We start from the raw sequence: 16,558 nt of genomic DNA, 5'->3' as shown, positions 1-16,558 counted from the left end.
GATGCCATTTGTTCATCCACTTATTTGGCCATCGAGGGACAGAGAGAATAAAATCAATATGCCCACGTACATCTCTCTCTCTCTTTTCCTGTAGATGAGATCGGGAGAAACCGCTGCTATAGTAGCACGGGAGTTAGCTGAACAGACCAAGGGAGAGTTGAGACCCGGAGATGTTCCTTCCACAGTCAAAGCCATGGCACAACTGGTGGAACTGCTGGACGTACAGCTGCGAAATCTCACCCCGGGGGGAAAAGACACAGCAGCACGTAGCTTAAACAAGGTATTCTAGCGGTTAAATAGTCAACCTTTACAATTACAAGTTTTAATAACCTTAAATAAAGTTGCCCTTAAAAGTATATGGACACTTAAGGTGCAATTAAATATGTCAGAATATCTTGTATGACAAAATACCAAATCAAAGTGTCATTTATTATTAGAAAGATAAATATTCCAAAATATTTGCAAAACATTTCACAATGAAGGGGCAGGTCACCCAAAAATTATGTAATCATTTACCCACCCTAATGTCATTCCAAACCTGTATGACTTTCTTTTTTTCTCTGGAATATTTTAAAAAAAGAAATTTTGCAAAATATTTTTATGCTTTTTATGTCCATAAAAAGCATACATTTTTTAATGAAGTTTTATGAAAAAGTTTTATGAAGCCAAAATGTGACCAAAAATCATAAATCATAAAAGGACCATAATAGTGGCCATTTTTTAATACACCTGAGCATGAATGAGATTTACAGTATATGCTGCATTGTAGGATAAGATTAAAACTTAATGTACATAGACTTTTGGTATGTTCCTCACACAAAGTTCCTCACACAAATACAGTGTACACATCAAATGGACCACATTTATGGTGACACTGATCACTGTTAGTATATAATGACAGAATAACCTTTTTTGGGTCTTAAGTTTGTCTTAAGTATGACAAATACTTGTTCAAGCCACTGTATATGGTCATAAACTTGTAAAAGTTATGAGCGGTATATATTTACCTCTGTGTATGTTGAGTTCATCTTTAAAAAAACCTCTTTCCTGTTACTGAGGTTAGCTTGTTCAGGTGTTCTGTCAGTGCCACCTCATTATGTGGGCAGCTGCCAGCTGTGGATTGACACATTATGTTTCGCTTGTAAATCTCTTGCCCTGCTTATGTGTGTGATTGGTTTGACAGCAATTGCAAGGCCATGTTTCTCTCAGTATGGATGCACATATGCCTGAGCGAATGTGTGTGTGTGCTTTGTGCTGTGTTCATGTTTTCCTATATTATTATTTTTCAGGTGTAGCCACGTTTAATTGTTTGCTTGGCTACTGGGATCCGAAGGGACCAGATCTGAGCAACTGCACCTCACCGTGGACCAATCACATCACTCAAAGAGTGAGTAAAAACACGGCACCATGGGAAATATGCTAATGGCGTATCAGCCCATTTAAAAAATTGAGTAGAGAGCGATATGCCTTTGGCAAATATTCTTAAAGCATAATTTGGCCTGAAGGTTTTTTTAACAGAAGGCACAAAAGCTTATCACAAAGAGCAGCCCGTAGCGAAACAGCTTAGAGGAAATTTAGTGTACAACAAAATGAGCCAGAAATTCAACTGTCAAGATCAGCCACAATTTATTTCACTTTGTGGCAAAATTACAGCAGAGCAGCCAAAAGTGTCGTGCAACAGCGCACGTGTGTGTAAAGTGTGATGATGACTGAAGCTTAACGGTAATGTGAAATGGTTTCCTTTGTACTACAGAGAGCAAATCAGAAAATAGGGAGAATCACAAATCTATGATGCCATTTGTTCATCCACTTATTTGGCCATCGAGGGACAGAGAGAATAAAATCAATATGCCCACGTACATCTCTCTCTCTCTTTTCCTGTAGATGAGATCGGGAGAAACCGCTGCTATAGTAGCACGGGAGTTAGCTGAACAGACGAAGGGAGAGTTGAGACCCGGAGATGTTCCTTCCACAGTCAAAGCCATGGCACAACTGGTGGAACTGCTGGACGTACAGCTGCGAAATCTCACCCCGGGGGGAAAAGACACAGCAGCACGTAGCTTAAACAAGGTATTCTAGCGGTTAATAAACCACACACACTTTCTAGGTCGTAATTACACAGTTATTACACGTTTATTACATGTTAATTACATTGCTGTTCTTTAGGTTTAAGAAAGTTCATTGTGTATTTTTGTTTCAAAAGAAGTGGGAGATAGAGAAGTGCTCTAATTCTGTGCAGAGTACAGTGTTTTAGGCAATAAACCTGTGGCAGTCCACAGATCAAAGGCTTTAAGGCCCAAATGGGAAAACTTCCTGTTAAAAACAGCTACTGCTCGATAGACAGAAATCCTTACACTCACACACACTCTTATAAATAAGGACACACAAATTAAAACAGCTCATAAAGCCCCGGTGAGTTTTTCCAATTAACAAAAGAAGCCGCAACAAAAAAGAATAACAAAAAAAAAAAACTTCAAAGTGGTGAAACACACATGCAGACTGCACAGCATTACACATACAGACAGATGAATTCGTTAGAAACATAATGAACGTCCTGTCAGATGTCTAATGCACAGAAATATATATTTTATGCATATCAAAAGTGGTTGTTCATGACAGAAAAACAAGTCACGGGTCTGTTTATGGACAGCAGGGAAAAAACAATGCTAAATGAAAATAATAAAATGCAACTTAACTAGGGGTGTAACAATATGCTAAACACATTTAAAAAGAAGACATATGCTAAATAGTTAACAAAAGTTAATAAAAATGTAAAATTAGATATTACATAAGAGCTGGTTCCCACACTGAAAAAAAAGATTTTTGGGATTTACTCAATTGAATTATGGACATTGGTTCCACACATTCAGTTTGAGTTCAGAGTGTCCTACGCATTTATGTGGTTTCATTATAATACTTTTGTGTTAATCAGATGTATTTTCAAAAAGTAATGTGTACATAGTCTTTTCAAGTTATCCTAACATAATTCAGTTATGTTAGCTTAACATTATTATTTTATTTTAGATATATGCATTGATCATGTTAATTCTGTGCAATTAAATCAAGTTATCTTAACATCATTTTGATAACTTCACTAAAATTTAATTTTAATACAAATTTTAATGGTTTGTTGTCGCATGTTACTGTTGTATTCAGAACATATAGTGCACCAATATATGTAAACCTTCATAAGAACTTTTGTAAACAAGATCATAAACACAAGTAACATTACACTGCATGTAACTGTGTGTTTAAAAACGAATAAAACATTGTAACACTAATCATTTATTTCATTTCTCTCAGAAACCTTAAAACTGTACCCAAGAACACCAGTACCTGGAACTGTTATTTCAAGAAAAACGCTTTCGTTTCAAAGATATTTATATATAGATTCATTACAAAATCTACTAGCAGTCTATGCTGAAGATCATAGCTTGAATATTTTGGCATATGTCAATTGTGACACCAAAATAGCAATATTCATATTCTGCTTATGTCAGAGATTAATACATTTAAAAAGTTTTACGTATTGTACATTTTAGAAATGATAACTTATTGTTCATATGCATATTGCATATTTATCCAATAAAATTATTTAGACTTATTTTTATTTAATAGTAAAATCAGACATATAATAAATCTAATAAATTGCAATTCCCCTGTTGCATTATCATACATTATATTCAGCATTATTTAGTAGTTTAATAGTGTACACCTTGTATTAACAACAATATTTTGGCACAAATTCATCTTACTAGGTTGAAGCTGAATTAAATTAAATTCAAGTTTATTTGTACAGCGCTTTTCACGATACAAATCATTGCAAAGCAAATTTACAGCAAATTAAGTTTCTACAATATTTAGTGGTAGCTTATCAGTGGTGACTGTCAGTTAATGTACATATGGCAGAAATGTACGGAAAAATCAATTAAAGACGTAATCAAACAGACGATGAACACTATTAACAGCAATTATTATATGATGCATTATGATGAATTAAACAGATGACAGCATGTTAAAGATACTTTACATCCATTCATCCTAAAAGCAGAAACAAACTACTATATGCTGAGACCAAAATACTTCAACTAGATTACTTTAAAAAAAATTATTACTTCAAATAGTTTTGAAATTCAAGACATTTCCAAATCAAAATTGTGGATTTTCCTATTGAACTTGTGTCATGTTAAATATTTTGCACCTGGTTGGACCTTTGCAGTTTATGATCTTATTTAAATACATTTATGCTTACATTTGTACAATAAATGATTTGGTCCTGGCAAAATCTGGGTTCTGAAGCAAAACCAATTGAGAACATCAGAAGGCCTAAAACAGAGTTCCTGGTTGTCTTTCTCTGCACATTAAGCTGGAATAGGAGAAAGCATTTTATTGTCAAAAAAATCACACACGTGTCTAAACTTAGACCAGTGAATCTCATTCATTCTCTCAGGGCCAGTTGAGCACTGTAGTGTCTGAATATCACTTTACAAACTTTAAACAGCCAGCCTGTCAGTTTCCTATTACCAGCATCTAGCTAAAGTTATCAATTACACAAACATCAGCTCATCTGCAATAAGACACAGTCAGACACCTCTGGTCCATTCAGACTTTGTATATCTCAGTGTTGTTTGTTTGTATATTTACAGTATTATTGCCCTGGCAGACATGTAGGAATGTTTTGAGGGTACAGTGTCTGACTGAGTCAACATAGTGACTGTAACTCAGTAATATTAAGTAATTTTGTTCCTAATTTTGCTCTGATACATAATATTATTATGATACCTTATTATACTGAATGATTGTAGATTATTTCAGCTAATTAGGCTTTTTTTCCTATTTGGCTCCGAATGATTAAATATGCGCTTTGATTTTTCATGTGTTGAGTTGTGTTTGTATACTGCATGTGAGTTATTGTCATTGTAATGTTTTAATATTGTGTCTTTCAGCTCCAGAAGAGAGAGCGGTCGTGCCGTTTCTTCATACAGGTACTTCACTCTGTCCTTATTTATCATGTTGTGCGTGTGTGTAGGCACACAAATATTGTGATTGTTTTTTTTTTATGCACATTCCATATCACTTCAACATCTACATAGATGGGTAAGGTTTTCAACATAAATACTGCTTTATACTTGTGTGGAGCTGTATCTGTCACACCATATGAATCATATTGGTTGTTTGTGTGTCTGTGCGTCTGCGCTTGTGCCTGTGGGCTGCATTTTTTGCATTTATAAAAGCAGAGCAATTTTTTCTCCTGAGAAAGCAGAAGTGATGTCAGCACTGGTCAGCAGTGTCACATCAGGCGACTGATAAACACACACGCAGACAGTGAAAAAAAGCACAGAATAATGTAGATAAGCTCAAGAAAAGCTCAGCAGACTGAACGAAAGGAAAAGCATGAGAAGAACTGATTTAGAGGAAGAAAATGACTGATGCATATCTCAAACTGAGCCAGGCCGCTCAGTCAACCCTGCCAGTGCATGACAGATTTATACTGATTTTTTACTCCATGAAATAATTGAGGTCTAAATGTTGCTTCAGTATTCGTAAGTAAATTCAGTAAATTTTTTTTGTTGTTGTTTAAAGGTGCACTTGGTAATTTTTCCTCATTAAAAATGGTTTACCCCTAAAGAGATGAGTAGTAATTTTGAAATATATGTTTAAAATCACTCATTTGAGACAAAGACTCCAGTCACATTAGCAGCCAAATAAAACCTGATTTATTTTATATTGAGCAGGTCATCTGGGGGTGGCAAATTAAGATCACATGACTAGCTGAATATTACTCAGTTTGTCTTGTAATCAACCTATTATTGTACACTTATGCTCACAGAATAAACGAATCATGGCTGTGAATAATGCATTTCTGCAGTCGGGAGTCATGCACTTTTTATATAAATTATTTTTATTTTATTTTATTATTTATCAGTTTTTATCATGATTCGTTTTTATCATTGCTTTTTACACACCAAAAATCATGACCATTTAATTATTAAATAATAATTAAAATTTTATTATTATTAATATTTAGGTGCACATGGTAATTTTTCCTTTTCCCCTAAACAAGTGAATCATCATTTTGGAAAATGTGTTTTAAATCTTAACATTTGACGAAGACTCCTGTCATATTAGTAGCCTAATTTTGAGCAGGTCATCGCACAGAATATTTTCACATTACAATTCTGTAATTCTGTAATTCTCAGATTTATAATTACCCCCCCCCCCAATCTATTCCTTTTTTTATGGTCCTGCATCCACACCCCGAGTGAGTCCGAGATGACTGCTATATTGCCCAGAGCAACTTGATCTAGTTCTATTTTCAAATACTCTGCTGAGTGAAACGAGTCTATCAAAACATCAATTGATCCTGCTGATTTAGACAGAGAGAATGACAGGATTCCATGACAACTGTCTGAAGCCTCCCGGTGCTGACATCAAGCAAATATGGATTCCTAGTGGTCATCTAATATGTAATGCAGTGTGTGTATGTGTGTGTCTCTTCATGCTGGATTAGCTCCTCAGCTTCAAAGCACTTCAGTTCTGCTCCATTTACCAAGTCTGTGGAGAGTATTGCCACTGTGCGTGTGAGGAAACAGAATATAAAAAGAGTTTTAAAAAAATCTCTTATCTGTCTCCGCCGTGGGAGCCCCCAAGTCCACACACACACACACACACACACACACACACACACACTTTCCCCTGACCTCTTGACACACTCTGTCAGAAGATTTCATAAGCAGTTTTGTGAGGAAGTAAATATAACTCTTCCTTTTTACCTTTTATCCCAGTTGTCTCTCATCTCTGTCTCTCCTTTTTCTCTCTCTCGTAAAAGGGTCATTACTTTAGTAGTGTCAAAATGAATATACTCATCCCGCCTTTAACACACTCTTTCTCTGTCTCACACACACACACACACACACACACACCGCTCTACTGTTACTGGGGCAGAATGATTCAACCCAATGGCCAGATTAGCCTGCAGCAACCTAAAGACAAACGACAAAACATCCCTCTGTCCATCCCTACGGATGAGTGCACTACAGTGAGAGAAGTTAATTACATTACATATCTCTTCGCCACAGATATTATACACTTTATATGTGTTGTAACTGTAATAATAATGCAAGGTTATGAACTTCCATAGAGACATGATCTATTTAAAATGAATGGAATTTGACCTGGAATTATTGTTAACAGCATTTTTGTGAAAGTGACAAATATATGTGGCCTGCTTTTGGGAATATCATTGTAGTCCATATGTTAATGTTGCAGCAAGCTGCACTTTTTCAAATGAAAAGCAAAATTGTAATGTGGCGCGATACACTCAGCAAGCTTTTTAATAAACTACCACCTTAAATCTTACCCCTTCATTTGTATATCAAGGTTGAGGTTTTAATATCCCTGTGATGATATTCTCTGCCAAATTTAAAACGCTTAATATCTTAATATCACACTTTTTTTTAAATACCCTTATATTAGTTTCCGCCGCACATCCGGTACATTTCATTTTCCTATATAGTGCTCTTATAGACCCATAAATTACTACCCCTTGCCTTGTGTGAAACCTGTGCATGTTTGTGTGCGAGTGTTTGTGCAGATTTGTGTGTGTGTGTGTGTGTGTGCATGATGACAGCTTCTTTCATTTTCACAATGTCTCATGCTCCCTGTGGATCTTTCTTCAGTTTGACAGGTTTATACTCCAGCACAGAAACCGTGTAGTGTGTGAGTGCGGATGAAAGTGGAAGAGAAATGGTTTATGGGATAGGTGGGCACTTTGGGAAATATGTCCTTATTGTGAAGTTCAGATGTCAGAATGTATGTGTGTGTGGGTTCAGAAGTCGTCCCTCACCTCCAGAATGCTGACATCTCTCTTTTTCTCTGTTCTGCAGGCCATGGTAGAAACAGTGAATAACCTTCTGCAGGTGCGATCCCAAGCGGCGTGGAGGGAGCTGTCTGTGGCCGAGCAGCTGCGATGCGCAACCATGCTGCTAGATACGGTGGAAACCGGCGCCTTCATGCTCGCAGACAACCTCCTCAAAACTGACACCATACAGGAGAGCACCGACAACATACGTGAGTTTCTCAAACAAGTCCTTGCACATGCTAAGCGAATGTTTACACGCAAATGCACATATTTCATTGAACTAATCAGATTTCACCCCCGTGTCTCCTGCTGCTTGTTCTGATTTCTCCTGTCATGAGGAGACAAAAACAAGTTAAACAACAGATGGATAAAACCATTTTATTGTATAAAAAAATCTGATGTTTTTATGCACATGAAGGAAATTCCTAAGCTGATTCGTAATGTAATAAGAACCATAGAAATCTATGATTTCACAGACCCGTTTGATAATGTGGTGGGTTTATGTAAAATAATAATAATGTCACAGTTTCTTCACATACTGCGCATAAATCTTCAAAACATCCATGTAAGGTTTCTTGCTTTCATTTTTAACACTTCCAAGACACTTTTCAAGAGGTGTAAAAATGCATTAATGCATTGCAATGTATCGCTGTGTGCATGGAAATTCAATGCATCATTTACAGAATTGATTAATTATTATTGTACGTTATATAATTTTTTTTTTATTGTAATAATACCAAATGTAACCAAAATGTAAATTAATGTGGGTGCAAAACTTATTTCACTATAGCATACATTTTTACCTCGAGTTACATTTGTGTTTTTAGTATCTTGTTTTGCAAACAGTAATGAATCAAAACTAATTGAGCCAGATCATGACCACATTTTTAATTGTGTGATAATTTGCATCATTTAGTAAAGAATCACATTGCAGAAATACTAATATATAAAAAAATATTATAAAAAGAATAAATTTATTTTAGAAACAGCACTGCATAAAACTTTGATTTTTAGAGAATCTGTTTGTCTGGGGTCAGTAAGTTGTTTTGGGGAAAAAAATTTTTATTTAGCAAGGGCGAATTAAATTGATCAAACAGTAAAGATTTTTACATTGTTCTCTTTTAAATAAATGCATCAGAACAACTGTTGGATAATAATAAGAAATGTTTCTTCAGAGCCATATCAGCATATTTTTTATATTTCGCAATATTTCGCAATATTACACATTTTACTGTATTTCTGATTAAATAATTGTGGTCTCGGCATGCAAAAGAGACTCAAAAACATAAAAAAATCTTAATGACCCCATTATATTGAAAAGTAATATATGTTCTTGGTTATTTAAAAAATGTATTGTACTTTAGCCCGATTGTACTGTGTATATATTTTTTATTTGTTTATTAATATATATTTATATATATACTGTATATATATATATATATATATATTTTTTTTTTTTTTTTTAATTTTTTTTCAAAAGATGCACAAAAACACTGTCTGCAAGGAGTTCACATGTAAGACCTGATGCATAAAAAACACATTATCACATTAGATGTACACAGCAGGGACACACGCTTCAAGTGCACTCGAGCCAGATGTAACGAAGCATGTCTGTGAAAAACACAAGAGCAGTACACACAGGGGGTCTCATTCTGTCTGACTCATGCAGAGGAATCCATGCCTCGTCTTAAGAAACAGTACAGAAGTGGCCAAAATGTGTACTGATCGACACAGGACTGCCACAGATATACAGAAAGTATGCACTCAACATGGCATCATTTCTCCAGCTTGATGGTATTTATAATTATGGATCAATACGAGCATTCAAACATGACATTTGAAACCATTGCTGTGTTAATTGTGGAACACTCTAGCATAGCGTTAACTGCTCTCATGCTGTCAGTCAGTGCAGGCAGGAGGCAGTTTCCTTCAAGCAGCTTGTGAATGAATGGGCCCTGTGAAACTGTGAGATAGTGCAGATAAAAAAATGAATCTAATCTATAGTGAAAATTTAAACCAATGCTAAAAATAAGGTTGAAAATTCAGGGCAGTGTCAAAACCCGGAGCCTCTCTCTTACTCTCTAGAAATCTAGCAGTAAAAATATTTGTTTTTAAAAAATGTGATTTTGCAGTATATATATAGTATATATCATTTTTAAAATTCACAAGATAAACATAAACTAAATAGAATTACAGAAAGTATGACTTTCACTTTCATATTTTCTGGATGATCAGATTTTGCAATTAATCTCCCAAGGTTTACTTCTGACTATCAATATGTTCTGCCAAAAATGAACTACCTAATTGGACAGGGATGTGTCGTCTAAATAGCGTGTAATACAACCAACCACAGTTCAGTTTATATACAGTACATGACATTTAGAAGCAGGTATATCTGACAGCACCACAATAATAAACCAGCATGCAGTAAACATATAATTTTTCAGCCATCTCTGTAAAAACATTGTGTAAAGACAACACAAATTAAAGTACAGTCTGGTTCAAAAGCCTTAAATAGCCCCCCAAAATAAATATACTATCATCATTACTTACCCTCACATTGTTCAAAAACCATCTTTCTTCTATGCAACATAAAAAATATATTTTGAGACATTTTTGGGTGAACTGTCCCTTTAAACAAATCTCTTCAATGTATTTCCAAGAATCTTTAGCATTATTTTTATTTTTTTTGCAGTGACTAAATGTTCTCTGCTGAAGGCCATCTGACACAAGATCTCAATGAATCCAGTTCAGTCTGCTGAATCATACATGCTCCAGAGGTGTCAGAGTGATAGTCACAATTTACTGCTAAATGTAGCCGTGATGGCACTTTTTATGGTTCTGCATCTGTTAGGAATTTGAGAGGAAAAAAAATATTTTAACTTAAACTTTAATGGTATTGAATATGCTGCAACTTCTGATGAAGTGTAGTACTGTACATGTGATAGCACCACAAATTATTCCATCTGATACTGAAACGGTATTAAAACAATAATCAGTTTCCAAAAATACAAATGAAACTTTACATTTATGCATTAGGCAGATGATTTTATTTAAAGCGACTTGCAATAAGGGACCACAAGCAATTCGTCACAGCAGTTTTTGTAGAATTCAATGTCAGGTGTATTAGAAAGCAAGATTAGAAAACAAGCTAGAACAGAGATGAGGTTCAGGAAAGAAGAAGTGGACTTTTTCTTATAAGTGCCTAAAGTTTAAAGTTGTGGAGTGCTTGAGGAAGATGTGTGTCTTCAGCTGCTTTTTGAAAGTTGTGATGTTCTCAGTAGATCGGATTGAGGTTGGCAGCTCATTCCACCAGAGAGGAGCAGAATGTGAAGATTTTGGAAAGTGACTTTGTCCCTTTTTTTGAATGAACATTAAGGCACCCCTCATTCTATGACTATAACATGTGAGTGCATTGAAGTAGGAGTGTGCGAGTCCAGTGGCAGTCCTGAAAGTCAATGTCAAAGTTTCAAATCTGATTCTGGCAGCAGCTATGAGTCAGCGGAGTGAGATCAGGAGAGGTGTGATGTGGGTCCTCTTTGGTTGATTGAAGACCAGCAGTGCTGCCGTCTTCTGGATCATCTGCAGAGGCTTAGATGCGCTGTATGAAAGGGCTGGCCAGTTGAGCACTGCCGTAGTCCAGTCTTGAAATGACAAGAGCTTGGACAATGAGCTGCACCACATACACTGACATGATATAATAAGTGCAAACCAACGCAACTGGTCCGTTGTTGAAATGTGGATAGTAAAGCACTGTTAGTATTTAAATACTAACTAGGTTCCTTTCTGTCATGGTTGGCATTAGTGTTGTAATCCACACAATCTAAAAAGAAAGTTGTGAACATTATTTTGGTGAGTTCTGTTGACATATAATGTTGATCGTTACATTAGCTTAACATTGTGTGCAATTTCAAACTAAAAATTCTGTTTCATTACAAGGTTTAGTACAAGGTTGTGTGTATGGAAAAAAGAAGAGGACTGAGCACTGAACCTTGAGGCATCCCAGTAATTAGCTGATGTGACACCCATGACATAAACTCTAGAGAAAGGCACCCTTATGTACTCAACCGAAAAAAATGGAAATTAAAATAGTGAAATTTTCAAAATAATAATAATGTAATCTATCTCTAACTGTTCTAATAAAAAGCCCATACTTGAAATAAAATAAACAAAGCATACTGAAATGTCTTTGTCAATCATACACTCATACACAAATACAATGACAAATTCTGTCTCACATTCATCTGCCCACACACACATCCACATATAACCATGACATTAATCAAAACATTGCTGAAATTTTATAGCTGCAGCAATCACTCAAAACAATGAGCTCATGCACACACAGTTTTACAGCCAGGGTTTAAAATTAACATTCAACAAAAGCCAAAAGCAAATAAAAATTGGCTTCGACGAATACATGACAGCCAATTGGTCTTTCCTAGGAACTGCAAATAATGCATGATTATTTTTATTGAAGCTATGGCCAGTGGCTGTTGAGCGAGCAACATCTTTTATCTCAGTGTGAAATTTACTGGAATAAGTTTGTCTTGGAAGCCAACTTTTTTATTTTGTCTTTTATTGTCAAGAACTATATGTAAAGATACATTTACTGTATGTAGAGATATGAACATACAGAAACACATTCATGACATTAGCCTCCAAAACACCATTAAAAATAAAATCTAAATATTCTCCATTTTGTGTGAGAGGGGATATTTCATTGAGAGGTGCTGTGCATGATGGACACTGACTCTACTCTTTAAAAAGTGTAAGACTCAATCGTGCTACATCCAAATTATTACATAATAGTTTTATATTTATATTTATAATAGTTTTATTTTTATATTTTATTTTAATTACATTATAGTGTCATATTAATTGAATTGAATTAATTATTCTTTTTTTTAAATAGTTGCATGCAGTATCCCCTAGGCTCAGAAGTCTGCACAAATCGTATATACACGTCTTTTATGATGCTTTATTTGGTACTTTTGCACCTTTTTTAAAGCATTAAAGCTCTGGTCCCTGATAATTGTAATAGGAAACCAGTACAGTCTTCAGAATTTCTCCTTTTTGTCTTCCACAGAAGTAGGAAAGTAATGCGGGTTTAGAGCGACATGAGGTTGAGTAAATGATGACAGCATTTTAATTTTTTTGAAGAACCGTTCCTTTAATTCTTACCGTTTGCATTGACTGAGAAAGACAGTAAAAGGATAGAGAGAGGAAGAAAGTGAGGGAGCCGGTGGCAAAGATTTGAAATGTAATAAGGGAGGACATGAGAACAGCAGGAAGAACAATACTAAGGAGGAGACAGAATGAACGGAACATTACCAGAGACAGAAAGAGTGAGACAGACAAATGCAGTGCGAACTGACTGAGTGGAAAAGAGAGGATGAAAGGGAGAGGAAGAGAATAAATGAAAGAAAACAAAAAGATAGAAAAGAGAGAAATCGAGGAGGAGGGATGGTGTTCAGGGATCCATGCTAACTGCTGTATTCTGCTCCAGTGCTTTCACATCGCAAAGGGGGAAATTTATCGTTCCTGGCAAACAATTTATCCGCCATTCCACCACTCAAGGCCAGTTCACATGCATCTCGTTTGAGAGAAATAGCTCTCCATGGGATTGCCCTCTAGCCTAGCTTTCCCCCCTCTCTCTGCGTATTTCATCACTTGTGTTTTTTGTGCTTGTTTTTTTTTTTGGCATCTGATCATCTGCCTTAGTTGTTTGGCCTTGATGTTTTACAGGGTTGTTTTTGGAGGGTTTCATTAGAGGATAAGCAACATCAAAAAACTCCACCGACATCTGTGTGATCTCTTTTATGCAAATATATGTGGCTAACTGTTAGCATTCTCATTCATCTCAATGGCAGCTGCTCAGCTGGTACTTAAGTGGGCGATCTTTGCTATCTCTGCTCATGGGCTCTGCCAATCACCTGAGCCGTAAATGCCAAGTAACTAAGCACTCTGAAGCCAGAGGAAGCTCACAAGAACATGGACAGCTCCAAACCCTTCACTAGTATTATCATTGGCTGGGATGTGAAATACACCAGACAGGGGAAATATAAATCTTTTTCAGACATTTAAGAGCCCTCTAAAACAAAATTGGGCACTGGTAAAACATTTAATGTAATATAATTAAATTAGACTTAGAAATGGTTGTCAGTGCTAAAAGAACCTCAGTGTAGTTCGTCGTTGAGTCCACCTAGACATTTGGAACGCCTGAGCCAAAAATAAAAATAAAATAAAATAAATAAATAAATAAAAATGAGAAACGTGTCTTGGAAACTAAAACTGAAATACAGATCAATTAAATATAAATATAAAAATACAAAATAAAATAAAAATTACAAAAGCCAATAACAAAATACTACAATGTAAATAAAAACTGAAAATATAATAAAATAATAATAAATACAGTAATATATAACATTATATCAAGAATACTAAAATAACATAGCCTAAGCTTATAGACTAATCGGCTATCAGTGTGCTAAGCTAGTGTGCTGAATGGTTAGCTTGCAAAAACATAAACTAAGAATATAAAAAATAAGAGATATGTATTTTCACCTGTTCTGTTTATCCTATCTAACAGTTTTAAATACATTAATTGTCAAATTTTGTTGAAAAATCCCTCTCCATAAATAGTGACTTCATATTAAACATCAGATAACTTGTTAGTTTCCGGTGTGTACTACAGACAGACCGGAAACTCAGTTAAGACACTGTGTTGCACAAAAACATTTTTTAAATCAGTCATGAAACATGGACTTATGCAACCGTATTTTACGTGTCTTTTACATAAGACTTAATCAAGAAATGAATATGCAGAACTTCTTAGATGCTTTTCAGCACTGAGCACAAATCCTTTTTTGCATACATAAGCCTTTGAATAAAAAGAAAGTAGGTTTTTTTATCATTATGTTCTTCGTTTTTTGATCTTCAATCTCAAATCTTAGCCGAAAGCTAATCTTAATCTCGCAGACCAAATCTCCCACCATTATCCGTTTATTCAAATGAGAAACGTATTCCTCCTCTCATTCTCTCTCTCGCTCTCCCTCCTTTAAGGCTTTCTTTATGCTACGAGCTGTTCTTGTTAAATGAATGTGTACACTGAAGAGTGGAGAACATGGAGGAAATTGCTTTTTTTAGAGACCGAATGCAGGTATTGTCATACTTAGGTGACAAAAGATGCTCTCTAAATCTTTTTAAAACAGAAAACCAGGAGAACGATCCAAATGACTTGTCTGGTTTGAATAAAGCATGTTTATAGATTATGCTTGTGTGTTACAGTGCACAGTTTTCTGTAAAGACTAGATTCAGCTAATTAGGTTAGCACAGTGTGAGCACCCCTGCAGCCTGTATGTGTGTGTGTGTGTCTGCTTTGAAGGCACCATATCTGCTGTGCAGTGCTTGAAGTGGTTTAGATAACTGGGCCGTTCTGTTCCTTGTGGATCTTTCTCTCTCACACACACACCGTATCCCTCTGATCATTACCCTAGGGGGTGTGAGTTTATTACTTCAGGTTTTTCTTTGTGTTTTCTGTGCGAGTATCTCTCTTTCCGTCTGAAAATATGCTTTCTTATATGTCCTTTATTCGGGATATTGTTTCCCCAGACCTCCGAAAAAGTGTCTAACTGGTAATCCATGGTGCGTTCAGCTCTAAGACAGGTCTGAGGAGGGTAAAAGCACTCCAAATCTGTCACAAGCTCAGTGATTCAGTCATCTGTAGATGAGCGTATATATACAATATGTTACATCTCATCCGAGAACTACTTAGGAAATTTGCACCATCTGACTTGCATAATTAGAACTCACTTTGCAAAGATCGTTTTGATTATTAGAGCGGTATAGTGCGATGTAGTTTGTAAATAAATTACTGTAATGATGACAGAAAGGTATCATCTATTAAATGAGATCAGAGGGGTGTTAAAGTTTTCCTCTAACAAGAATTTTGCCGTTTGATATGCAACAGAAATCTGTGTTTCATAAAACGCACACTTGTGCACGAACACACACAAACAGAGCTGTATTTTTATACTTTATATTACAAAACCTGGGTAGAAAATTACATAAACCGCCTGTAGCTTGGCCTAGAGACCACCTGCAGATATGAGGGAAATTATTTTAATAATGCTCACACACACATACACACATAGATTCAGATGTGATTTAAAGATGTATAACTTCATAACACGTCTGTTGTATAACTCATCGCTCTCCCAAGGGAACTGTAGACTTCACATGCTGATGTGATATACCACATACGCACATACACACTCATACTTTCATGTCTCAAAGTGAATTTATAAAGCTATTTGGCCAGCCAAAGGTATCTTTCATCTTAACTCAATAAATAAACATTGTTCACGATGCAGCGTCTTAACCGAATACTGAACAATCAATACACTGATTTATAGATGGTGTTTGATAGATTTATGAGTTTCTACACAAACTTCGATTTGTGGAATGCAGGCATGTTTTTTCCCCATTTTTTATGTGTATGTTTAAAAAAAAATTATGAATGTTTAAATCCCAAGACTGTCTGCATGTTTTGATGGGGGGGGGGGGGGGGAATTAAATTAAGCTACTTACAGACATCAAAATCATCTTTGTATGATTTAGGAAAGGGAGTAGAGGGGGGAGGATCTGGGTAATTCCCTCTATGACCGTTTCGTACAGTAGTAAATGTATATA

At 35.6% G+C, this 16,558-nt stretch overlaps 1 protein-coding gene across 4 annotated transcripts in view; it reads left to right on the top strand.

Annotated features, from left to right (window-relative positions):
- The window catches only part of adgrl3.1 (adhesion G protein-coupled receptor L3.1), an 89,365-nt gene that overhangs the window by 38,276 nt on the left and 34,531 nt on the right, over positions 1-16,558 (top strand). For all 4 annotated transcript variants that reach the window (XM_016229052.1, XM_016229053.1, XM_016229051.1 and 1 more), the window contains exons 7-9: positions 95-280; positions 4,947-4,985; positions 7,887-8,070. In XM_016229052.1, the coding sequence (XP_016084538.1) occupies positions 95-280; positions 4,947-4,985; positions 7,887-8,070 (409 nt within the window). The remainder of the gene's footprint in view (positions 1-94; positions 281-4,946; positions 4,986-7,886; positions 8,071-16,558) is intronic.

This window comes from Sinocyclocheilus grahami, unplaced genomic scaffold (assembly GCF_001515645.1).
Source record: "Sinocyclocheilus grahami isolate Dianchi unplaced genomic scaffold, SAMN03320097.WGS_v1.1 scaffold346.1, whole genome shotgun sequence".
Lineage (NCBI taxonomy): Eukaryota > Metazoa > Chordata > Actinopteri > Cypriniformes > Cyprinidae > Sinocyclocheilus > Sinocyclocheilus grahami.
The sequence above is the reverse complement of the archived record's forward strand: the minus strand, read 5'-3'. Positions and strand labels throughout refer to the sequence as shown.